The sequence below is a fragment of the Corvus kubaryi genome, unplaced genomic scaffold (genome assembly GCF_017639235.1).
Source record: "Corvus kubaryi isolate FWS band 111438036 unplaced genomic scaffold, C.kubaryi_AGA036_p1.0 37300, whole genome shotgun sequence".
NCBI classification, from domain to species: Eukaryota; Metazoa; Chordata; class Aves; order Passeriformes; family Corvidae; genus Corvus; species Corvus kubaryi.
This window is the reverse complement of record NW_024581093.1, coordinates 6,947,848-6,971,968: the sequence shown is the minus strand read 5'-3', so window position 1 is coordinate 6,971,968 and position 24,121 is coordinate 6,947,848. Positions and strand designations below refer to the sequence as shown.

Here is a 24,121-nt window from a genome sequence, read left to right as displayed (position 1 = left end):
TTCATTTTCACTGATTCTTGTGTTTTTATGTTTTTATTGATTTTATTTTCAATTGGTTTACATTTTGAAATTTATTCTTAATTACTTAATAGGCTATGCAGAGAAAGAAGTCGTAGCTCTGCAGTAGAGACCCAAATAAGGAATTTTATAGCAGAAGAGGAAATGGAGAAGAAGAGTTTTACTGCTTAATGAGCATAAAGCTGGGAAACTTTAGGGGGTTTTGAATGCATGTTAAGTGTTGAAAATGTGTCTGATGCCCCACCCACCTGTGACACACTGCCATCAGTCCATCCTGTTGTCTCGTGTGGCACATGTGCTGCTGCGGTGCCAGTGCGCTCTGTGTGCTGCACAGACCCCTCCATGCTGAACCAGCTGTTCACAGCCCTTGAGCTCTGCTGAAGCTTTTGCAGGAGCAGCTGGGTTAGAAACAGGTGTGTTTTGGTAGGAGAGTTTTTTGGGAGCAACATGTGAGTTTTTAGTCAGTTGGATTCCAAGTTCACCAGAAGTGAGGAAGCTGAGCCAGAGAGGCCCAGGTGTGGGTGTGTTGGGCATGGATGGATATTACTGTTGGTTTAGTGGGAAACCTGAGTCCTACAAAAGCCAGGGGCTTTAAAAATGGTTACCTTTAAATGTTTTGAGCTAAAATTAAACAATAGTGAAAGCTCAAGCAGCATGTTATAGTATAAGCTTTTCTTTTAATATAACTTCCTATCTTTGAAACAAAATGGGAGGAATGTTGGTGATTACTCTTGTTGCTCCTCTGCTGCTGTCTCACCCTCTTGTGTTACTGGGATATGAGAACATGTGGAGTTTGGAATGCAGACCAGGCAGCAAAATGTAGGGGCTGACTTCAGCCTTTGTATGTTAATAGCTATCATGGGAGAGAATTCATCTCCATTTTGCAATGTCTAAGTTTAGTGGGATGGAAGAATATCTGACTGACTTGATGACAATTTCCTAATTACTTTTTTCACCAGAAATGTAGCATAAGTTTTGTCCACCTTTTGGACAGGAACCAAAGGGCTTGCCAGCCACGCCAGTCCATGTCTCTCAGCATTAGCAAACCATCTGCTGGGTTCCCAGTGGATAGAGCTAGGGACTGTGTGCGGCACGGAGTGCTCCTGTAGCATGGCCAGGATTGTCCCAACCGAAGGCTGAGAGACTCCTGGACAGCACCCTGCAAGTAAAGGGGAGTTGGTGAGTTACCAAGGAGTTACTTGGGGCTGGGAGTGGGGTAGAATTGCTTAACAAACTTGTCAGCCGGTGAGTGGAAAGCTGTATTGGCTGTTAACGTTTCTGGCATATTTGTGTGGAAATGCTTCTTGGCATGTCTCAGGTAACGATTGATCCCATTCCGTAGAGAACAGGCACCTTCGCTGTTGCTTGTGGACAGTCACGGTGGGGCCAGGGCTGCCCCACATGCAGTCCTGCAGGGTGACCCTGCTCCTGTGTTTTCCTTGCTGGTGCTCAGCCCCTGTCCCTGAGTTACTCCCAGCATCAAACCACGTCCCATACACAGAGTCTGGCAAGTCTGCACCTGTCCTCAGGCAACCACTGACCTGAGCAAGAGAGGGACAAGGTTTGCTGGAGTCTGTTTGGGAAGGGTGAGGGCCGCCTTCCCTGCTGTAATTAATTCCCTCTCCCTGATCTGCCATTCATGCAGGGACAGATTTTTGGGGCTCAGGTCTCACTGCTGCCATTTCAGGACCTTGTTCTCCTGTCTCTTGCCCATCCCCTGCTCAGGAGAGCTATTGTGCTGCCTCACGGGCATGTTCTGATGTCCAGTGTTGAACCTGGGGACCTTCTATAAGCAGTACATTGCCCTTTCTCCATCTGCCCTTCAGGGACGCTGTAGCAGGTGCTTTCTGGTGCTTCTCAGCCTTCATGGGTGTTGGTAAAAGGGAAGGTTGATGTCTGTATATAGTTTGTTCCCTTTGTACCCAGTGGTTGTGACTCCAGCCTTTGGTCCCTTTTTAAGCTAATCAGAAACTGAATTATTTCATGCTTTCAAAATCTAAGATGATCCTTCTGTGATGGACAGATGGGAAATAAATGCCAGGGAGTCCAAGTCCCAAGACTAACCCTGGAAAGGTAAGACCAGCCCCATTTCAGTCAAGATAAGAGATTGTGGATATAACAGAAAGTGCCACAGATACTTGGAATTAATTCATTACTTTTTGATTGCCCTGTGATTTCTTCTTAGGTCTGTGCAGGTGGTGAATGTTACATCCCATCCATCTTCCCACATTCCCCAGAGTGGCAGGTTCCAGCTCAGTGCCTGTGCCTGGCTCTGGCAAACCTGACTCCTCTGCATGACTTTAAGGGCTTTGCTGCTGCTTTGAGGTGGATGCTGACGCACATACTGGTGCTTTGCTGAATAAGGCACCCCCATGGTTTTCCAGATGTCCCTGTTTTCCCCCCACCCTATGCTTATTCTGCTGGAGAGAACAACCAGCTTCTGCTTCCTCAGGTTTTGTACCATCATGCTTTGACTTTGCTAATTTACAAGCTTAGCCTTTTCTAAATAGCTTATGTGCTGGAAGGGTTTTTTGGGGTGTCATGCCTTGTGTTTGGTATCGCCTGTTCAAAGGTGGTGTCACCAAGCACTCCCTTTACAACAGGGAGTGTGCATAGGGTGCAGCAGAGCTGGGGATGTTCATCTGAGCTGAATTCATTCTGAGTAAAAACTGACAAATCTTCTCTAAGTCAGTGGAGCTCTGCTCTTTATACATGAAGCAAGCACAGATTAAATTTAGGATAGTTCATCTGCTTTTTCCTACTGTGAGACTAATCCCTGGCATTAAAGATCCTCCAGGTAGGTGAGATGCATCTGAAGGGTGGCTCATTGGTTTGAGTCAAATACAGCTGAAGCTTGTGTTGCTGCTGGAGGTTGGGGGAGAAAGTGAAAAGGTGCTTGCTGTGAGAGCGCGTGCCATCCTGTTCTGGCGTGGATGCAGCAGAGGCAGGCAGTCTCCAGGCCTACGTCCCACAGTTTGTGTGGCTCTTTGGTTCTGGAACATCCACACGTGCTGCATTACCAGTGCAGCAGCTCCTAAAGCTTTACAGGCTGCACCCCCTCCAAGGAGCAAGGGCTGAGTGACGTGGGCTGGGTTTACAGGGGAGTTGCAGAGAAATCTGGAAATATTCACTGTAAACTTCTGCTCTATGTTACCTGTCCAGTCGGGGAAAAAGGTAGTTAAAGCTCTGCCCAGGGTTAACCTGGTAAAAACTACACTGAGCTGAGGGAAGACAATCAGTTCCTGTGGGAACTGGCATTGCTGAAATGTGCCTCGAGGGCCTCCTAAACACTGTCAGAGAGCTGGTGTCAGTGGGTCCTGTCTTCTCAGCCATCTCTGTGAGGTTTTTCTAGTCCCCACAAGAAAATCCTTCTAAGTATTTTCACCGTTATCCCAAAGTATGCTGGTCACAGTCCGGGTACTGCCTACAGCCTGTGGGTTACATTCCTACTCCTCTGCCTTTCCTTGGATTTCCCCACTGAATGCAGATTCTGCATCTCAATCTGATTTTTTGTTGTGTTTTCCAGATCCTCTGGCTGGAGTAGACCTGCTAAATGAGGTGGCTTCTCTGTTCACCTCCATTTCCTACTACTACTGCATTTGTCTAAGACAGTGCTTGGATGTTGTTCCTCACAGGAGCTGAAGAAATTGTGTTCAGAAAAAGTGAATTTAATGAACCTCTTTTGGTTTTGTTACTCTCCCAACCCTTGTCACCCCAGCCTCTCAAAGAAGCAAAATGTTTTCCTTCTGGCCTGGAAGAAGGAAGGGGATATTGTTAATTCCAGTTCTGTGTCCCTGGGGTGGGACAGCACTCAAATACTGCCACCATTCATGTCCCTGTTACCAGCATTTTTGTCCTCTTTCTCTCTGGGTCTGAAGTTGGAAGGATGGAAATGGTGTCTGGAAGAGATGGGAGATGACCTCTATGTTCCCACTGGGAAAGGCTACTGGCAGTTGGCTGAATAACCATCTCTTTTTTCTTCCCAGGCTTCCTTTGCTGCCGTGCTGAGAAATTGAGTCTGCTCTGCTGGTGGGTTTGCAGCGCTGAGCCCCTGCATCGTTCATGTGTCCTGTGTCACTCAGGGCGGTAGGTTCCCTCTTCCACAGGGCTGGAAGCAGATCAATTAAAGCCTCATTAAAGCCCGTTGGAATAGAACACTTTGGCAGTCTTTAAAAGAAGCTGTATAAAGCACTGCACCATTCTCTGCTTAACTCGATTTTGGGTTCATTTGATGCATTTAATAGCCAGAACAAACTGGGGGAATCGGCTGGAAGTGAGGGAAAGCCCTGCAGAAACTACTTGGCACCTCTTCCCTGTGAGTGGAGAGGCTGGAGGGAGGTGCTGCAGAGCTCCCCTCCCTGCCCGCAGCTCCCAGCGCCGCTCGGCCCCGGTATTGTTGCTGCAGCTGGTGTTGTGAATCAGGCCGACGACAAGCGCTTCCTACAATCCGGCTATTTCACTACACCAGGGTTGCATCATACCACTCGCTTCGTTCTTCGCCCGCCTCTGGAGCCCTCCTGTCTCTTCTGGAGCATCTCTGACCGTGCTGTGTTTAACAGACCCCCCCACTTACGAGGCTGATTTGCGCTGGTTTGGACAAATCAGTGTTTTTGACGAAACAACGAGGTTCTACAATAAAACCATTTCTGCTGGGTGTGAGTCTGCTGGCGCATCTGTTGTGAGAGGAAGCTGGTGTCCAGTTTGTGGGGGGTGTTGCATGAGGGGCTAGGGTGAGACACTTTCCTCGTCCCCACCTCGCCCTTGTCCTCGCTCTCCAGGCTCTGAGGTGCTCTGCAGTGCTGCGAGGGCTGAGCACGGATGCAGACCAGGCTGCCTGTCCTCAGCTTCCCGGCTAAGCGGGTGCGCGGGGCTTGGGTGATCACGGCCGTCTGCCCTCACACAAACAAGGGGGCTGGAGCAAGTCCTCAAAAATCAGGTCAGAATTTGTGTGTGAATGCAAAGACAGCCAGAGGCAGCAGGGCAGGCAGGCCCAATTTTCCATTAACTTGCAAAGCTACACGAGCTGAAATTCCAATGGGCTGCCCTCGGATTTTATTGCCGGCCTTGTTTGCTGTCTTTGCTGATCTTATCTGTAACTGCTTTCGGGACACATGTGACAGGGGCTGCAGGGGTGTAACAGGCGCCCATCCCTCCCCCTGCCCTCGGCTCTGTGGCTGTGGGGTATACGGCCACACGGCCTCAGCTCCTGTTTTCTGTGATGTGAGCAGGGGTTCAAGTGGCTTATTAACTCAGGGATGGGGCTGGGGGGAATTCTGAACCCTGGGTGCTCAGTGGTGCCCTGTCCCTGGGTCAGGAGGGGAAGGGGGCTGTGGGACCATGGGCATCTCTGCTGCCCGGTACTGAAAGCTGCCAGCTCCCAGCCCTGGACAAGCACAGACAGACTGCCACTGCTCTGTGTACCCTGGCTTCTCCAGCCTCCTGGAATCTGAGTCCCAGCAGGGGTATCCCTCACATTCCTTGATGTCACACTCCCCCTTTCCCCATGGTTTCACTGTGAGATAAAGTGGCCATTCCCCTCCCTGCATCCGGCCCAGCTCAATGCCACAGGCGGCATCTTGGAGACCAGCCAAGATGATTTACGAGATCTGACGGGTCTGGGGCAGTATCCCAGGGAAGGGCGAGGGTGCGTGGGAGTCTTACTCCCTTTTTCCATAATAAATCCCTGTGGGAACTGAATGTTCCTGGGTTGGGGCCGGAGGCAAACTCAATGCTGCATTTCTCTGCTGATCTGTCCTTGGGACTTAATCTCAAATCTGTTATCGCTGCCCCCATCGAGCGCTGGGAGGCAGTGATGCCCATTACTGCGGTTTTGGTATCCCTTCCAGCTATTTTTTTCCCCCTGACCAGCTCGGGGTGGTTCAAGCTGATTCCTTTCCTCTATTAGCATCAGCAGTGGGTGTGTGCCAGTCGCCTCGCTCCAGTTTTGCAGGGTATAAAGCCGGCAAGCCCCTCTCCACCCCGTCCCCCACCTGGCAGGCACTTGGGCAGGGGCAATGGCCGAGCTGCCCATCCCAGATCTGCCCCCAGCCCACTGCAGTGGCCGCTTCACCATCAGTACTCTCCTGCCTCCTCTGCCCTGCATGGAGGAGGGGGACCGGGGTCCCTATGCACCCACCGAAGGGTCCGGCTGCGACAGCGCCCAGCCCACCCACCTGTCCAGCAGCACCCTCTGCACCAGGACCTTCGGCTACAACACGGTGGACGTGGTGCCTGCCTACGAGCACTACGCCAACAGCAAGGGGGTAGGCGATCTCAGGAAGGGCAGGCCCTCACTGGCTGACCTGCACTCCATCCTCAAGGTAACGGGGCTTGGCTGTATCCATAGCATCCCCTGGCCATGCTGCTGATCCCTGCGACGTGTCTGTGGTGTGTCACTGTGTTTCCTGCCTCTTGGTGCCATGACTGGTGCTGTGCCGACTGCACATCCCCAAGAAGGCCCTGGGAGAAGTCGGAGAACCCAGCTGTTTCCAGCTGTGTGCTCAACCAGAGCATTGCCTCCAGGGATGGCTGCCTGCAGTCCACCCTCACCTGCCTTCCCCTCATCCCACAGCCTGACCCAGGCCGCTTCCGCACGCCAGTGTCTGACCTGCAGCAGAGCAATGGCCTGCCAGAGGCCGGGCCAGAGGCTGGGCTGGAGGAGGCAGAAGGGGAGCCTGGCAGAGCCTCCATGCCAGAACCTGTCCGCTTTGGATGGGTGAAGGGCGTCATGGTGAGTGTGACCCATCCCACACGGAGCATCCTCCTGCCCTCCCACCCCCTAAGCATTTTAGTCTTGTTGCATTTTTCCCAATATCTATATTTTTTCCAAGCGCTTGTGCTCTGAGCAATTCCCTGCCCTCCTTGGTGGGGTGGTTTTCTCCGAGGAGCAGCAGAGCTGGCATGCTTTGGCCATCCCCAGCTGTCAATGCCCTGATGGCCAGTTCCCCTCTGTCCCCCCAGATTCGCTGCATGCTGAACATTTGGGGAGTTATCCTCTACTTGCGCTTGCCCTGGATCACCGCCCAGGCAGGAATCGGTGGGTGCTGCGGTTCACCGTGGGCTGGACAGTGGCACTGGCCCATCATTGCCCAAACACCCTGGGGGGTGGTGGGACTCCTAGGGAAGGCTGGGAGATGCAGGAGTGAAGCAATGTCCGTTCCCCACAGCCCTGACATGGCTCATCATCCTCATGTCCGTGACAGTGACCACCATAACCGGCTTGTCCATCTCTGCCATATCCACCAATGGCAAAGTGAAATCAGGTAGCACGTTCCCTCCCGGCCACTCCAGGCGTCTCTTTATCCTGGGGCTGCCCCTTGGATGTGAACTCCTGGCATGGGCTGTGAGGTGTGTGGGGACCCCAAAAACATGGGGGAAGCAGTAATGCCTTGGGGTGTTCCCTGCCTCAGGTGGGACCTACTTCCTCATCTCACGGAGCCTCGGGCCGGAGCTGGGCGGCTCCATCGGGCTGATCTTTGCCTTTGCAAACGCGGTGGCTGTGGCCATGCACACAGTGGGCTTTGCCGAAACTGTCCGGGACCTGCTGCAGGTAAGAAAGTGGCTCTGTGTCCTCTGGGTCCCAACCCCCCCTACCCCTCCATCCCCACCTTCTCCTTGCAAAATCTGTGTTGATTACCACTGATAATCAAACAGTGTCTGCTAAAACTCATGTTAAAAACAGTGCTTTGGTAAGGAAGAGAGTTGTTTCCACATTGTGAATCATTCCCCTTCCCCAGGAGCACAATTCCCTCATCGTGGACCCCACCAATGACATCCGAATCATTGGGGTCATCACTGTGACAGTGCTGCTGGGCATCTCCCTGGCTGGCATGGAGTGGGAGGCCAAGGTAACCCTTGCTCCTGCTCACATTATTCCTCTGGGCTGCTAAGAGCTGTCCCTGCTGCCCACCAGGCATCTGAGGAGCAGAGGATGCCTGTAGCTCCCCCGAAACGGGCATGGGTTTCTCCTAATGTATTCTTCACGCTCTGTGCCCAAACCCCCAAGCCCTCAGCTGGCTCTTTCCGGTCTGGCAGGCACAGATACTGTTCTTCCTGGTCATCTTGGTGTCCTTCATTAACTACCTGGTGGGGACAGTGATCCCAGCCACCACCGAGAAGCAAGCGAAGGGCTTCTTCAGCTACCGAGGTGGGTCCACCACAGGCTGGGGTTGCACTCAGCAGGTCCAAGTGCATCTCTGGAGCCTGGCTCTTTGCTGTAGCTGGGGGAGATGTTGCTATGGGAAAGTGGTCCTTGCTGAGAGATGTCATTAAAAGCACAGTGTCCCTTCCCATGGGGTCCCTACCATCAGCACTATGCCTCCAGCCAATTCTGAGGTGCTTTAGCCAGGAAAAAAAGCAGACAGGAGGCCCCAAATTCTTCTCCTCTGCTTCCTCCCCAGCTGATATCTTTGCTCAGAACTTTGTGCCCAACTGGCGTGGACCTGAGGGCTCGTTCTTTGGCTTGTTTTCCATTTTCTTCCCATCAGCAACTGGCATCCTGGCTGGGGCCAACATTTCGGGTGACCTGAAGGTGGGTTGTGACTGTTGGTGCCTGAGCCAGTGTTTCTCAGGGCTCAAGCCCTATTTTCCCTGGGGCTTTCATTTTGATCCAACCATTTGACTCTATTTTATTTCTTCTGGGAACTTTGGGGGAGGCTTACCCAGGAGATGCTCTGTGGCTTTGTAATACAGTGAATTAAAATTCTTCTTGTACAGCAGCCACAAATAAGCTGCCATGTTAGCAGTGCTTCTGGAGAATTGTCTTACATATCTCTGCAACTCCCTTGGGCAGGATCCTGCCGTGGCCATCCCCAAGGGCACGTTGATGGCCATCTTCTGGACCACTGTGTCCTACCTGGTTCTTTCTGCTACCATCGGTAAGCAGCATGTCCTCAGGTGCAGTGGGTGAGTGGGCTGGGTGGGTGGGCTGCCTCTCGCCCAAAATGAGTGGCCTGGGAGGATGCAGGTGGGTGAGAGCCAGGAACAAGCTGTGGACACTGGCACGGATATCCCAGGTGCCAGACATTGTTCCTGCCTCCACATGGGGCAAAGTCAGCCCGGATGGGTAGTGGAGCTCATGGCATTGCTCAAAGCCATCGTGCAGTGGGGCAGCCCCATGGCAGGGACTTGGGAGTTGTTACAGGCAATGAATGGAATGTGGGGCTGGGCTTTGTGAAAGCATGGAGAGATGCCAGCCCTGCTCTAGCCCTGTGTGGGCCCCCAGGTGCCTGTGTGGTCCGAGATGCCTCAGGCAGCCTGAATGACAGCGTGGCCGTGGGCTCACCAGGCTGTGAGGGACTGGCCTGCAGCTTCGGCTGGAACTTCACCTCCTGTGCCCAACAGCAGAGCTGCCGATATGGGCTCAGCAACTACTACCAGGTACTGCTCAACACCATCACCAACCCCAGTTCCTGCTCCTGGCCAGGTTTGTGCTGCAGTGGATGGGTTTCCCAGGGCAGCTGCATGCCTGGCACACCCCTGGCATCCTGGGGGGCACCCATGCTCTTAAAACAGCCATGTTTTAGCAGGGAGGCACCAGGGAGTGTGTCTTCTTTGGGCTTTTGGATGTGGCTGGACTTTGCTGCCTGGATAATGTTAAAGGAAATGCAGCAGGATGGGGCCTGGGGCTGGAAATCTCTTAGGGTTGGGGCGGAGCTTGGTGCACCAGGGATGCTGGGGTTCCTGATCCCCTGTTTTTCATGCAGAGCATGAGCATGGTGTCTGGATTTGGCCCCCTCATTACAGCAGGGATCTTCGGCGCTACCCTCTCCTCGGCATTGGCCTGCCTTGTCTCAGCCCCCAAAGTCTTCCAGGTGAGGGGGTGGTGTGTCTGCACACCCCAGCTCCTCTCCCTGAGCTCAGCAGTGGGTGATGCTCCTTGGTGCAGGGCTCTGCATCCGTGAGCAGCCCTGGGGCAAGGAGGATGCTGCTGTCAACACAGGGCATGTGTCCAGTTTGGCCCTTGCTCTTAATGGATGCAAGAGCCACCATGCCACTGCCGTCCCACGTCCCTGTCACAGCCTGCTGCCCCCACTGCGTCTCTCCTTGCAGTGTCTCTGCAAGGACCAGCTCTACCCTCTCATTGGCTTCTTCGGGAAGGGCTATGGGAGGAACAGCGAGCCCATCCGTGGCTACATGCTCACTTACATCATTGCCATTGGCTTTATCCTCATCGGTAGGTGCTTGCTGCCCCAGCACCCTCCTGGAGCTTGCCACCAGCAGGGTGGCTCAGTCTCTGCCACTGACAGCTCACTCTCCTCCTCCCACAGCTGAGCTCAACGCCATCGCCCCCATCATCTCCAACTTCTTCCTCTGCTCTTACGCCCTCATCAACTTCAGCTGCTTCCACGCCTCCATCACCAACTCCCCAGGTGGGCTGTGCCATGCCACGCTGTGCCCTGCGGCGGCCAGCTCCCCGTCCGGCTCCCCATCCCGGCAGCGGCCGCTCTGTGTGTTTGCGTGCAGGCTGGCGACCCTCCTTTCGGTATTACAGCAAGTGGGCCGCACTCTTTGGAGCCACTGTCTCAGTGGTGATCATGTTCCTGCTGACCTGGTGGGCAGCGCTCATTGCCTTCGGCATCGTCATCTTCCTCCTGGGATATGTCCTCTACAAAAAGCCAGGTGTGTGGTGGTAATGTGGCACCAGCTGTGCCCCAGAAGGTGTCTGGCCCTGTTGCTAATCCATCTTCCCCATGCAGATGTCAACTGGGGCTCCTCCATGCAAGCCAGCTCCTACAATATGGCCCTCAACTACTCCGTGGGGCTGAGTGAAGTGGATGAGCACATCAAGAACTACAGGCAAGGGCAGCTCATTGCAGTGCAAGGCATGGAGGGGAGTGGGATGAAGAGCCAGTTCCTGCTTCCGGTAAACCCAGGAAGGCTTTGTGCCCATGGCTACATCCTCGCCACCACCCTCAGTAACCAGGAGCTACAGCAAAATGTGTCTGTTTCCAAAATCCTATGTCTGTGCCATGTCGGCAAAGGTAGGAAGCAGGGCAAACCCTGCCCTCCCTGTACTAGGCAGACACAGACACATTGATCTCATCTGATATAAAAAGACCAAAGAGTAAGACTGGACCCTCAGGCCACATAACATTTTCTCATTCTAAAGATGCTCCCTGTAGTTGCTGGTGGCCAAGCATGGGAGAAGAGACAGCTCATTCCAGAGAGGCTCCATGCCTCCAAAGTACCATCCCTCACTCCCTTTTTCCCCTGCCTGCAGACCGCAGTGCCTGGTGCTGACTGGCCCACCCAACTTCCGCCCGGCACTGGTGGATTTTGTGGGGACCTTCACCAAGAACCTCAGCCTGATGCTCTGTGGCAACGTGCTGATTGTGAGTCACTGTAGAAGCTGGTGGGTTCCTTGTCCTGGGGGTTCTGGCCACCTGTGGGTGATGGGCTGGGAAATCCAGCTGTATCCTGGTGGGCTCACAGGGTGGAAATTGAAAAGCCCACTTGTGTGCTGCTGGATGATGAAATGTGTCAACTGGAAGCCTCTCTGTGTTGTTAAGCAATATTGGTGAAGCATCAGGATGTTCCTGTGGGCTTATGGCTTCCCTTTGCCAATTAATTGCAAAAGATTTGGAAGGATGAAATAGTTGCTGAGAGGACAGGGGGGTCCTGCAGCCCTGAAGTCTCCAGAGCAATTGGGTGCAATAAGATCCAGCTAATCTGCACACACAGGACTGTTGGGATTGTACGCACCGGCTGTCAGCTCCCTGGATTCACTGGTTTTCTTGCTGTGATTGCAACCTCCCATATGTGCAGTGGTTACATCCACCTCTTGCCAATGATTTGGGAAGAGAGGAGCTAGAAGTCCTTGGTGGCAAGACCACCAGCTGGAAGGGGCTGCCTGAGCTCCTGCCCCTGATTCCTGCAGGGACCACGGAAGCAGAAGATGCCGGAGTCCCGGCTGATGGCAGATGGCCACACTAAGTGGCTAATGAAGAGGAAGATCAAGGCTTTCTACACGGATGTGGTGGCTGAGGATTTGAGAAGTGGTGTCCAAATGCTCATCCAGGTACAGTCATCACTGGCCTTCAACCAGCAGAGTCCCTCCTCTTTGTCACAGCTTGGAGGGGCTCTGACCCCCCTCCACAACCTCCAGACAGCCCTCTTTGTGTTGCTCCCCCATGGATTGGACTGACACCACCTGTGTCCGTCTGTCCCTGCAGAGGGGTCTCATGGGGACATCTATCCATAGGCTGCTGGCCTCGGGAAGATGAGACCTAACATCTTAGTGCTGGGCTACAAGAGGAACTGGCGGACGGCGTCTCCACAGAGCCTGGAGGACTACGTGGGGATCCTGCAGTACGGCCACCCCGGCTCCTCCACCTCTCGGGGATACTGGCACCTGGTGGTGGCCCCACAGTTGCTGATGGCTGCAGCCACGTGTGCAGGGTCCAGCTGGGCTGATAGTGCCACCCTCCCATTAACTGCCTTCTTCTCCTTCCAGCGACGCTTTTGATTTCAAGTATGGTGTGTGCTTAATGCGGATGAAGGAAGGGCTGAATGTTTCCCGAGTGCTGCAGGCACATGGTAAGTGGTTTTGGGTGGCCAGGGATGCTCAGAGGCATGGAGCTGTGGGATGTGCCAGCCAGCACCATGTCCCCAGACGAAGGTCACAGTCCTGCCAGGACATCACTCCTGTGCTAGGATCAAAGGGGATGGGGACAGTGAGGAACTGCTGCGGTTTCCATTGCTCTTCTCCTCCCTCCTCAGTTAACCCCACGTTTGAGGCAGCAGAACACCCCAAGAATGGCACTGGCAGCAGAGCAGCCCCAGGCACAGGTAGGTTGGTCCTGGCTTGTGGCTGCCCAGAGCATCCCCAGCTCTGAGGATTATTTTGCAGGCGAGGTGGGAGTTTCAAGCAGTGATGGGGAGCAGGGCTGGGACCAGGAGGAAGTGGTACCTTTAATCCGTGGCCAGTGGTGCCCCTTGCTGACACCAGGACCCTCTTGCCCCGGCAGTGGACCCCACCACCTTGGCCAGTGAGCAGCAAGCGAGCACCATCTTCCAGAGCGAGCAGGGCAAGAAGACCATTGACATTTACTGGCTCTTTGATGACGGAGGTAACCTTCACCTTCCATCTGTCCAGATAATGCGAGCCCAGCACCTCCATTGTGGTGCCCAGGAGGGCTCAGTCCCTGCTGAATGGGGCCAGGGCATCCCTGGCCTTTGGCATCAAGCACTGGTGAGCCCAGGGGTCACTGCTGCATCTCCCACTGGGTGTTTTGGGGACAGGTCTCACGCTGCTCATCCCCTACCTCCTGGGGCGCAAGAAGCGGTGGGGAAAGTGCAAAATCCGGGTGTTCGTTGGCGGACAGATCAACAGGATGGACGAGGAGAGGAAGGCGTAAGTGCTGGTGGCCACTGCATCTCTTAGCCACTTGGCTACCACTACTGTCCCATGGGTAGTGACAGAAGCTGCTTCCCATCCTGCTGAGCCCTCCCAGCTTTGCCATAATGGGATCTGTGAGCTCTGACCTGGCTGCTTTGTCTCATTTCTCTGTAAATCAATGTGGCTTCAGAGTGGGAAAACCCGAAGTGCAAACTGAGGCCAGCAGCAGGGTTTTCTGCTGTGGCAGGTCCCTGTCAGAGCTACTGTTTCCTGCTAATTCGGGGAAAATGTGTCCTTTTCCCTCAATCAGGATTGTCTCTCTGCTGAGCAAGTTCCGCCTCGGCTTCCATGAGGTCCACATCCTCCCTGACATCAACCAGAAACCCCGGCCAGAGCAGTAACCAGCCCCCTCCCCTTCCCCATGCCCCCCCAGCACCCCCAAACCTGCCCAGACCCTCTTCCTCGGCACTGTCTGCTTGTGTTGCAGCATCAAGAGGTTCGATGAACTCATCGCTCCCTTCAGGCTGAACGATGGCTTCAAAGATGAGGCCACAGTGAATGAGATGAGGCAGGGCTGTCCCTGGAAGATTTCTGATGAGGAGGTCGATAAAAACAGAGCCAAGGTAGCACCAGTGCTGGGGGAGCTCCTGCAAAGCGTCTCCAGCTTTTTAGACAAAATTCAATCTTTCTGGAAACCATTAATTTGCGTTTCTCAATGCTCTTTGCTCTGCAGTCACTCCGACAAGTGAGGCTGAATGAGATTTTGCTGGATTACTCACGGGATGCAGCACTCATAGCCATGTAGGTGCCAGCAATGCCCTCACACCCATTTGTTGCCCCATGGGAATGGTCCCTCTGGATGTTCACCCCTCCCTGGGCAGGGAGATCCTGCACAGACACCCTAATGCTGTGGTGGGACGGTGCCACACTACAGAGAAAAGCCCTTGGAAGACACCAAGGGCTCCAGCCTGCATCCTGTTTGGGGGAGGATGTGGTGTTGCTCCTTTTTAGGGAAATAGCCTGCACTGGACTGAGAAAGGGGCTGTGGCAGTGCTCTGTGCCAGCCCTGCCTCACGCCCCTCGCTGTGCTGCAGCACTCCGCCCATCGGCAGGAAGGGCCGCTGCCCCAGCTCCCTCTACATGGCCTGGCTCGAGACCCTCTCGCAGGACCTGAGACCCCCTGTCATCCTCACACGAGGAAACCAAGAGAATGTGTTAACGTTTTACTGCCAATAAAACTTCCTGGATCCCTGATGACTTGGGATGTGAATTTTTCAGGCCAGTTTTGATCCTGGAGCACGCTCCTCTAGGAGTCTGGGGGAGCATGGTGGTTACCAGCCCTCTGGAAATGCCCACCAGGCACAGCTGCCACCCTCTTACGAACACTTGTTTGGCTCACCTCAGGCTCTGTAGGTTGCATATTGATGAACAGCAATGCTGGCCCTGCAGTGCAGGCACTGCTCTGGCCTGGGGTTAGCCAGAGCCAGGCAGGTGAGTTGTGGGGTCCTGCACCTGCACCCCCAGGAGAGCCCAAGTGGTGTGCAGGGACTGAATGCTGGCCCCACCCAAGCCACTGGCCCAGGGTGGGAACAGCCCCAGGGGCCGGGAGCAGGTCAGCACCAAGCGTAGGGGCTGCAGGGCCACAGCATGTCCCCTCAGGGACAGGAAAACAGCTGAGCCTGTCCCCACCAACTGAGCAGCAGTGAGATGTTACCTCACACTGTGGTGCCTGGTTGCAGGTGCAGGTCCAGCTCCTAATGGAGACAACATTAACCACCAGAACCAGGACATTTCTGGTGCAGATGGCCCCAAGCAAAGCAGGAGTGCAGCTCATTTCCAAAAGCACAACCCCGGCCCCCTTGTCGTGCTGCAGAAGAAACACACAACATTCATTCACCTCAAGAGTTACAGAATTTACTGATAATCACCACCAGGATTAGAAGTGTCAGTAGAAAAATAAAATGTACAGAATTTTCAATCATACAAAGATTTGTTCATGACAGCCGCAGCTGTGAGCGAGAGGAAGCCAGGTGGGAGCAGGGGGGATGTGACACACAGGGAGCAGGACCATGAGCCTCAGCATAAGCAGGTGTGCCTCCAGGGCAGGCAGCTTCTCCAGAAGGTGTTTCCTTACCCAGTGCACTGGCTGGGCTCCCCAGCAGAGGCTCACAGCACTGCAGAGCTCGAGACACCTCGGTGTTGATGTTTTTGCCGGCTCTGCGGTTTTTGGCAAGTCTGACTGAGCAAAGTCTACCAATACCTCCTGAAAACTGAAGGGATTCCTCCACGTGCCTCACTTGGAATAAAGGAATGGAAATGGAAGGCCAAACCAATGAGGGGAGAAAACTGCCACCAGTGCTTCAACTGCCATCTGGTGCTTCAACTCAATGCTATTCCTCCTTCCTGTTCAGCTCTGGTTTTACTGGAGAGGGAGGTTGCCAGCAGCAGCCAGCGGAGTGGAGGATGCTCTGGGGGCACCAAGGTGACACAAAGAACTTGCCCCCTGTGCTAATATCTATCAAGACAAACCAGCTGATTGTTCACCTCTTATGCAAGAATTCCCTGAAAATTTCACAGCATCCAGGCATAGAGAGACACTGCCAGCTCCAAACAGGGTTAAGCTGCCAACTCTTCAAGTAAACCAGAAACCCCTCAAAACAGATTCTGGGAGATCCCGAGGGACAGAAAACAGGAGCTTTTCAGTTCACCCACCACTGAGTGATTTTACCGAGCAATTTTTCACTTGTTCTGAGCTCTGTAACAGCCCCATTTGTGTCCTGCACCTGTCAGCCCTGTTTCTGCAAGGAAACCTCCTTGTGCTGTAGCATGGGGCACATGGATAAAGTGCTTTCTCAGTTGCAATCAGCTTAATGGCTATTGAGCAGTGCCAGGCACCAGGGCAGGGTAAAGGAGAGCACAGCAGGTGCTCAGGACATGGGTTTCTGATGTCACCTGAAAGGTAAAACCAGACCCACCCCATCCAAATTCCATGTGATACTTTTAATCCATCCAGGAAAACACAGGATAATTCCTGTAAACTAAACTGTGCACTCTGTACACATGCTGAAATACAAAGTGGGAAGGGGGAAAAGAAAGCAAGCTTATTCCTTCTTTTTCATTGTTTCTGCCCTGGCAGGAAGACTGGCTCTCTCCAAGCAGCAGAGCACACAGGGCCCTCCACAGATCCTGTATTTAGTATATGTTACATCACTTGGACCTCACCCACCTAAGGAGAAGGATTCACATTAAATTATTTCCTAAACTGTGCATCTATATTCCCTGAATTAATATGGGCTAAAATTTAGAGTAATCTCAGTAAGTAGCTCCTCTCACCATGCATAGAGAAACCCTTTTCTATGATAAACACAGTGCCCTGTTGAAGGATCACAGAATCAATTTAGTTTAGAAAAGCCCTCTAAGATCGAGTGCAACCTTTGACTGATCACCACCTCATCATCTAGACCATGGCACTAAGTGCCATGCCCAGTCATTTCAGCACTGAGGACATGGGCTCACGGCAGATAAATGGCCCTAGGAAATGCTGCAGGTACAAAAGGAGTTGATTTGGAAACCAGAGGAATTCAATGAAGACACAGATGGGAGCTGTCCCCTGAAAGGCTGGACACAGACACCACTTTCCCTCTGCAGCTCACATGGTGTGAGCTGGGTACAAACACGGACCACAGCAGACTCCTAGGGGTGGCTACACTGCCCAGTCACATCCCCGGAATTCAACCTCAGCTTCCCCAAAGAACCAAGCCCCGGGAAGCACCCAGTTAGCTGCTCAAGTGCCCCAGCCATGTGGCACAACTCCGGGCACAAGTGCAGAGCTATCAATTAGTTAAAAGTCACTTAAAACCAAAACAAACGAAAACAATTAATGAGACAGTACTGCCTGTGGATAAAGGTTGGTTTGGGGCTGTGTTCACATGGACACAGGAATCCCCCAGGCTCCTGCCAGGAGCCTTGCAGCTCTCCCAGCCTCTGGCATGCTGTTGGCTGGATGCTGACAACACGGCGCACTCCCCGCACCGGGGATGTCCCAGGTCACAACCTAGCCTGGCCATGCAGCTCCCAGCAGCAGCATGAGGGATTTTATCCAAGCTGGCCAGTGCCATTTCCAGAGCAGTGCAGACACCCAGCTGCACCACACCAACATGAACAGCATCATCACCATCAAGTCAAAGGAGAATGGGGACGTTTGAAAACATGAGTCTCCTCCAAAGCCTGAGGAGAAGCTGTGCACGCCCACCTGCACACCCTGGGATTTCTGGAGCATTCCACTGTGCTTTGTCTCTGGGCAGAATGTTCATAGGGCCAGAAGGGCTTTGCTGTAATAAAATTCACAAAAACAGCTATCTTTTTTACACCAGTCATTTCCCCTGCACAGCATTGACAGCCCAAACTCCTAGACACAAATATGTACTCTCATCCACCTGAAATGAGTCTTCCTTTTGCTGCTACCAAATCCACTATGGCTATGATCTGCTATTAAGAAGTTTGGGCCAGGAAGAAAACAAATTATTTTTTTAATTTTAAAAACTGACATTAAAAGAGCTTCAGGTTCACTGAAAACCAAGCAACAACAGGTCAAAGCGGTGAGTGAGCTCTGAGGACATGATGTCTCTGTTCCTGTTCCTACTCCAGCACAGCTGGTGTCACATCTTAGTCATGTCCCGTTACCACAATTCATCAGTGGTGAAAGGTACCTAGGTCTCCTCCTCTGGAAGTCATTTTCCTACCCGCCAGAGAAATAAAGTTTCGCTTGGCACTTAATGTTACCAAAAAGTAACAAAATTCACAATTTTAAAATTTCAAGCCAGGCTGGAGGCAGGAGCAACCCCTCCCAATTCCTTCAATCAGTGGAAGAAGCACATGGATGGAGCGGTGCTCCCTGTGATTTGTTCTGAGGCAGCAGGTCCTTCGCTCCCCCTCTGGTTTGTGTTCTCCAGCCTCTCCAGAGGAGCTATAGAGTGGCCAGAATGCGCAGGAATGAAACTACCACCACACAGAACGTCTGGCCCACGCCAAAAATGAGGGCCTCAAAGGGAATCATTTTTTTCCCTGCAGCTCTGTAAACTCCAGCAATGGCAGCACCTGTAGAGAGGGGGAAAAGCCGAGACGTGAATGTGAGACAGCTGCCCTGCCACAGGGATGAAGGGGAAGCCTCAGGATGTGAGACTGGGGCAGAGAACAGTGGGGTCTGGAGCTCTCCCTGCACACCAGCAGGCAAGAATGCTGGGCTGGGGATGTGTGACAAACCTCAGCCAGTAACCCATGTGTGCTGGTGGCAATAGGTGAACTGGTGCTGAAACGCTGCTGAGGCCTCCAGCAGCTGTGGGGGTTGGGGTGGTTTGGGACATAGCCTTGTCACAAGATCCCTCACCCACAGCCTGCAAACATTACCCAGCTCTGGGCACTGACACCAAACCTCTGAGAGATTTTCCTCCAGGTGCTCAGAAATCTGAAAGCCCCCTTGGCTCTACACCCGATGGGCACGTTTGGTATGCCCGACACAGGGCTCGAGATGGGCTATGGTCCAGCTCTGTTTGTGGGGCAAAGGGGGAAATAGAGCCAGAACGTTAATCTCCATCCCGGGGAACACCGCTATTCCACGCACTCCCGAAGGCAACCTCTGATCACCACAGAGCCCCCCGGCCGATACTGCCAGGCACTTGCCGTACTTGTGAGGGTGCCGGCGGTGATGGGTCCCACGATGCCCATCAGCAGCACGCTCACGGACATGAACCTGCCGTACTTGTGGTGTCGGAGCGTGAAGAGGGCAAGCAACGCGGCCGGGACGTGGAAGGCAAGGGAGGACACGAGTGCCCACAAGAAGACGCCGTACCACATCTCTGCGGAGAGAAGTGCTGTGAGGGAGGCCCGGGGCCCGCGGGCCTCCAGCGGCCCCGGCGGGCGGGCCCCGTTTCGAGCAGGGAGGTACCTGGGAAGGTCGAGAGTGGGCTGGAGTAGGTGGTGGTGCCATTGCCCACGCGGGGCACGAGACGAAGGCTGAGAATCTGCTGCAGGAGCCCACCGCCGCCCGCTTCGCCACCCTCCATCCCCGCACCCGCCCCGCCGACGCCGCCATTCGCCACCGTCTCTTCCGCCCGTCCCGTTCCGCCCGCCGCAGCCAATGGGAAGCGTTGGAAGGTGACAGACAGGGCTCACAGCCAATCACTACTGGCCCCCGGGCGGCCGGGCCCCGCCCTGCCCCCGCGCTGCCATGGGAACGGCTGTGGGCCGCAAGGAATGCTGGGAGTCCCCGGCGGGGCTGGCGGGGCGCTCTGGCCCGCTGGCGGCCTCTCGTCACTGCTCCCTGTCCGCGGCGCCGCCTCGGAGGCGCGGCTGTTCTTCCTGTCCGCCGGGGGGCGCCCGCGGGCGGCAGCGGCGCTCTGGGCGGCGGCGGCTGGCGGGAGGCGCAGCGAGGCGGCGGGGCCGGGCCGCACCATGTCGGGGTCGGAGTCGGAGCCGGAGCAGTACTCCTCGGCCGAGGATGACGACTATGTGCCCTCAGGTCAGTGGTGGCGGGCGGGAGCCGGTGGTCCCGGCGGTCCCGGTGCTCACTGTTTATGCTTGCAGGTGCGGAGTACAGCGAGGATGATGAGAGCGAGCTGGTTCGGGAGGAGGAGCCGGCGGACAGCCCGCGGCCGCCCCGCGGCAGGAGGAGCCCCCGCCGTCCCGCCAGCAGGTACGGCAGCGGTGATCCGGCCTGGTGCCGCCGCTGGTGCGCTGAGGGGCGGAGGAACGGGAAATGCTGCTCTGCGTTCCGGTTGGTGGCAAGAGCAGAGAACCTCGGCCCCGATAGACATCGTGCCTGAAAACGCTCCCCAGCAGGAGTTGTTTATGTTAGCCTTTTTAAGTGCAAAGCACGCATATACGGGGGTTTCTCCCCTTGTTATAAATATATATAGACTTTAGTTGAGGTTGGTTTCTATCTAGCCCAAGTTCTCCTCTCCTCTTGGTTCCTGAATTATCCCAGAACCACAGGACCCTGGAATGGTTTGGGTTGGAAGGGACTTTAAATACTACTTTGTTCCACCCCCCTGCCATGGGCAGGGACACCTCCCACTAGACCAGGTTGCTCAGAGCTCTATCCAACCTGGCCTTGAACACTTCCAGGGATGGAGCAGCCACAGCTTCCCTGGCCAACCTGTGCCAGTGTTTCAGCACATTATATACTCACAGAAACGCATGCAAACGGGCCAGTTCACTTCAGGGGCACTGCCTGCATCAGTCCCGTTGTATTTTCTGGGCATCATCTCTTGATAAAATATATACACCCCCCCAAGGTTAAGAGAGAACCTCCCAGATTGAATGTGTTAGTAAAAATATGAAATATTGTGTTGCTTTGCCCAAGCTTACAGTTTGGCTCTGTTGCAGCAGTGTTGCAGCAGCTCCATACACATTTTTTCTTCTTTTTTGGCATCTGCTTTCAGGAAGAGGAAGAAAGGTGGTCTCTTGCTAGAGCCAGATGAGAAAGAGGAAGAAAAGGCCCAGCAGAATGGAGAGGAGCAGAAAGAGGAGGAAGTGGATAATGTAGAACAAGTAGAAAGAAGCAGAGAAGAAGAAGAAAAAAAGAAGGAGGATGCTCTTTGGGCCAGTTTCCTCAGTGATGTAGGACAGAAACCCAAAGCAGCAGCTGCCACACAAGTGACACAAATCAAGAAGGTAACAGGGGCCTGGGCATGCACAGGGAGCGTGGGAAGGGTCTGAAGGTTTAGCGCATACAGCCTTGGTTTTGGCTAGTATCAGAGCTGGCAAGAGGCTGGGGTTGCCCATGCCCCCTCTGCTTTGTAAGACTAGCATCCCCTGTTGGACCAGACTGCAAGGTGCTGGTTTCCTTCCAGATGGGGAGGTCTGTGATCTGGTGGTGCTGCTTTTGGAACTGTTTCGTCAGCATCTCAGTGTCCCACACAGCCCTTTTGACTTCCCTCGCTGGCCCTGGATTCCTCCTGTGACACAGGAATGATGAGCTTTGGTCTGAGTTGTGCTTGTGGGCACAGGTCTCCCCGAGGCTTGTGCCTTCCCTGATGCTTAAAAGAAAAAAAAAAAAAGGGAGGCTGTGTGTGTGTGTTTGAATGGAGAAACAAGAGAGAGGTGTGTGTTGACATCTCCATGCCTCCATCCTCGTGCTGTGAGAGGGTCTGAAAGGTGCTGCATGTTGCATGTTTGTAGCAGGATTGAATCTGGCTTTCTTGTGTCCTCTGTAAGCCCCGGTAAGGTGCTCTCAGTGTGCAAAGGTTTTTCTGGAGAGAGAATTCTCTGTGTGGGAGCTATTTAAAGGGATTTGGTTCTCTGTAAAACTAAGTGCATGTGTTTGCCTGGCAAAGCCTTTCACGCTTAAGGTGGTAGGAGTGAAGCAAGTACCACAGCTGAGCCTCTGTTGCTAGAATTTTCAGTTTGGGTTTTTTTAAATGGTCAGCCAAAAAAAAAAGTCTGGAGTCTGCCTGGTGAGTACAGCTCCGACTGTGTGAAGCTTCTTTCTATGACTGTTGGAAGGCAGAGCAAGTATTCTTGTCTAATATTTGGTTGCAACTCTTGGAAGAAGAGTCCTTTCATCTTAGCCCTCCTGCTTCTCCTTATTACTGACTGAGCAGCTGGGGTGGTTACTTGTAGAGTCAGAGGGAAGAAGAGAGTCAACATTTCTTCTGAGCAATCTACTTTTATGGGCAGGTTGCTGAAATGTGAGATGTCTTTGAAAGTTCCTCCATAGCCTGGAATAATTCATGGAGACGTCCAGTTCATCTGTTCTCTTTGTGAACTTCTTAACTTGGGCTTGCATTGCCTGCTTGAAGATCTCTGTGGTCTGTGGTTGATTTAGAGCAAGAATTTGAGGGGTTTTTTTGGTAACTTACAGACTTGGAGGTTTTTATGTATGCTTTTAGCAGCTGTAGCTGTGACTTTGTAAATTAAGAGACATTGTTGACAAATTGCTTAATAAAGATTTTTCCTTCTCAAATAAGAGATGTTACTGACAAGTAGGGAGATCAGCATTTTTCTGCTGATGAGTAGTGTTCTTCTCTATTCTTGAGTAAAAATAAACATACTTTTGTGGAATTCACCTTGGCAGCTTTACTGCTTGGTGGTGCTTAGTTTGGGAGAACCAAGTCTCCAGGCTTTTGCTTGCTTTCTGAACCACTGCAGTGTATTCTTGTTCCTTCCTACATTTATTACAATTTCACTTCTTGCTTTGAATTTGTTTTGATCCTAGAGTTTCAGTGAGAGTCTGGAACCAAAATGGGGAATTTTATTCTGGTGGAAGGGGTATTTATTTCCTTTTTCTTGTCTGTAGGTGACTTGCTTTGAGCACCATTCTAAATTGCAGTGCTGTGCAAGATCTGTGTTGGGCCCTTGGCCCTTTGGAATGATAATTTGGCTTGGCTCCACAAATGCATTCTTTTGCTTTCTCCTTCATGTATTTTGTAGGCTGAAGAAGAGAAGAGTGGGAATAAGCCTCAGGAGAAGCCAAAAGATTCAGGAAAAGTGACAATCACCAAAACGTTCGATTTTGCTGGTGAGGAAGTCAAGTAAGTTGGCAGATGTGATATGTCCATTGTGGGCACAGTGCAAACTGGGTACTGCAGTGCTGGGGGCAGGCTGGAGCTGGGCTATGGAGCACAGTGGGTCTTCTCTTTCCTTTACACTGTTTTTTTACAGACCGAAAATGAGGCCAAGATTTTCCTGCCTGAGCTGCAGAGTATCCTTATATGCAGACCTCAGGCTTTGTTCAAATTCAAAACATTTGTACATGTAATTCAAATTCACTTAGGCTTCCCCATCTGGCCAGTGTTTATAATGGTTGGCAGAGCTCCCTGGTGGCACTGTCACTGGGAAGGTTGAGACAAGGAAGGAAGCACACCTGGTCCCACAGGGATGAGGGTAACACATTTTATTCCTTTAGGCTAGTCCAAGTTCTGTGCTGGGGGCAGGATATTGGCTGGCACTTTCCCTGGTGATGTTCACAATCCACGACAAAGATATGCAGGCAGTAAGAAATGTTTGGTTGAGCAGACTAACAGCTGAATACTTTTGCCTCTGAAACGGCTGCAGCAAAGGGGATGGGCTGCGTAAAATCATGCTTTAGGCTGAGTTTGGCTTACAAGAGGCCTCTCAGGCTGTGCTGCAAGAAGGGCCATGTGTTTTATAAATGTGTAGGACCAGAACTGAGGGGCCTTGGTGAACCCACTTGAAATCTGACTGCCCTGTGACCTGCTGGTTCTTATCATGGGGGATTTTATTTATATGTAGCAGTAAACCCGTTTTGTCAGACTTACTTGGCCTGTTTTGTGTGACAGCAGAGGGCAGCAGTTCCCAGCAGTAACACTCGCCCTGCCTAAATCTGGAGGAGGAGGCAGAGCTGGGGCTTCTGCTGCTCTTGCTTTTCATGTGAGCACTGCTGCCTGAGCTGTTCGAAAAATCTGAGGAGAGCTGTGAGCCATAGCAGGAACTTTGCTACTTCCCTGGGCAAGCCAGACTGTGTGAATACCTTTCATTCACTTCATTCACTGTCCTTTGAAACGTTGGTTACCTTATGTGAACAGAAGTTGTTCAGGGCTCCTAATATACTGATTTTATGCTTTTGGCACCAGTATCTTACCTGTAGTTTCTTACGAGCGATAACTAAGAAAAAGACATGTTGTCTTGCACCAGTTGCTTTTCTAGTGTCCTTCGTACTGCTTGGTGCTTACTGTTTCCCTTGGGCAACTGCAGAGGAATCACTAGAAATTTCTACCAATTTTTGATGGAATAGGCAACAGCTGG

General features: G+C 52.9%; 3 protein-coding genes across 3 annotated transcripts in view; 2 read left to right on the top strand and 1 right to left on the bottom strand.

Annotated features, from left to right (window-relative positions):
- Positions 1 to 9: 9 nt before the first annotated feature.
- SLC12A3 (solute carrier family 12 member 3) lies at positions 10 to 14,611 on the top strand. The gene is made up of 26 exons (XM_042027391.1): positions 10 to 6,338; positions 6,590 to 6,748; positions 6,979 to 7,054; positions 7,185 to 7,280; positions 7,428 to 7,567; positions 7,755 to 7,865; positions 8,053 to 8,164; positions 8,418 to 8,548; positions 8,810 to 8,894; positions 9,242 to 9,396; positions 9,723 to 9,830; positions 10,069 to 10,192; positions 10,287 to 10,388; positions 10,483 to 10,638; positions 10,716 to 10,815; positions 11,240 to 11,351; positions 11,897 to 12,037; positions 12,221 to 12,327; positions 12,473 to 12,555; positions 12,739 to 12,807; positions 12,987 to 13,088; positions 13,261 to 13,372; positions 13,668 to 13,754; positions 13,845 to 13,980; positions 14,091 to 14,158; positions 14,452 to 14,611. Exons 1-26 carry the CDS (start codon positions 6,033 to 6,035, stop codon positions 14,591 to 14,593), a joined length of 3,120 nt encoding a protein of 1,039 aa, XP_041883325.1. The 5' UTR covers positions 10 to 6,032; the 3' UTR covers positions 14,594 to 14,611.
- A 638-nt stretch (positions 14,612 to 15,249) lies between these two features.
- Positions 15,250 to 19,436, bottom strand: TMEM170A (transmembrane protein 170A). The gene is made up of 3 exons (XM_042027400.1): positions 19,302 to 19,436; positions 19,042 to 19,212; positions 15,250 to 18,454 (listed from the first exon to the last, which is right to left on the bottom strand). Exons 1-3 carry the CDS (start codon positions 19,417 to 19,419, stop codon positions 18,324 to 18,326), a joined length of 420 nt encoding a protein of 139 aa, XP_041883334.1. The 5' UTR covers positions 19,420 to 19,436; the 3' UTR covers positions 15,250 to 18,323.
- A 158-nt stretch (positions 19,437 to 19,594) lies between these two features.
- The window catches only part of CFDP1 (craniofacial development protein 1), a 62,197-nt gene continuing 57,670 nt past the window's right edge, over positions 19,595 to 24,121 (top strand). Inside the window, exons 1-4 of the mRNA XM_042027399.1 lie at positions 19,595 to 19,874; positions 19,940 to 20,048; positions 20,797 to 21,028; positions 22,787 to 22,887. Coding sequence (XP_041883333.1) covers positions 19,610 to 19,874; positions 19,940 to 20,048; positions 20,797 to 21,028; positions 22,787 to 22,887 — 707 coding nt within the window. The 5' untranslated portion in view covers positions 19,595 to 19,609. The remainder of the gene's footprint in view (positions 19,875 to 19,939; positions 20,049 to 20,796; positions 21,029 to 22,786; positions 22,888 to 24,121) is intronic.

Excerpts from the sequence above, each read along its gene's own strand:
- SLC12A3 (XM_042027391.1), top strand. The coding sequence starts at position 6,033 with ATGGCCGAGCTGCCCATCCCAGATCTGCCCCCAGCCCACTGCAGTGGC. Across the intron at positions 7,568-7,754 it reads CTGTCCGGGACCTGCTGCAG|GAGCACAATTCCCTCATCGT; the intron begins GTAAGAAAGTGG and ends CCCCTTCCCCAG. Across the intron at positions 10,193-10,286 it reads CATTGGCTTTATCCTCATCG|CTGAGCTCAACGCCATCGCC; the intron begins GTAGGTGCTTGC and ends CTCCTCCCACAG.
- TMEM170A (XM_042027400.1), bottom strand. The coding sequence starts at position 19,419 with ATGGAGGGTGGCGAAGCGGGCGGCGGTGGGCTCCTGCAGCAGATTCTC. Across the intron at positions 19,213-19,301 it reads CCCACTCTCGACCTTCCCAG|AGATGTGGTACGGCGTCTTC; the intron begins GTACCTCCCTGC and ends TTCTCTCCGCAG. Across the intron at positions 18,455-19,041 it reads CACCGCCGGCACCCTCACAA|GTGCTGCCATTGCTGGAGTT; the intron begins GTACGGCAAGTG and ends CCCTCTCTACAG.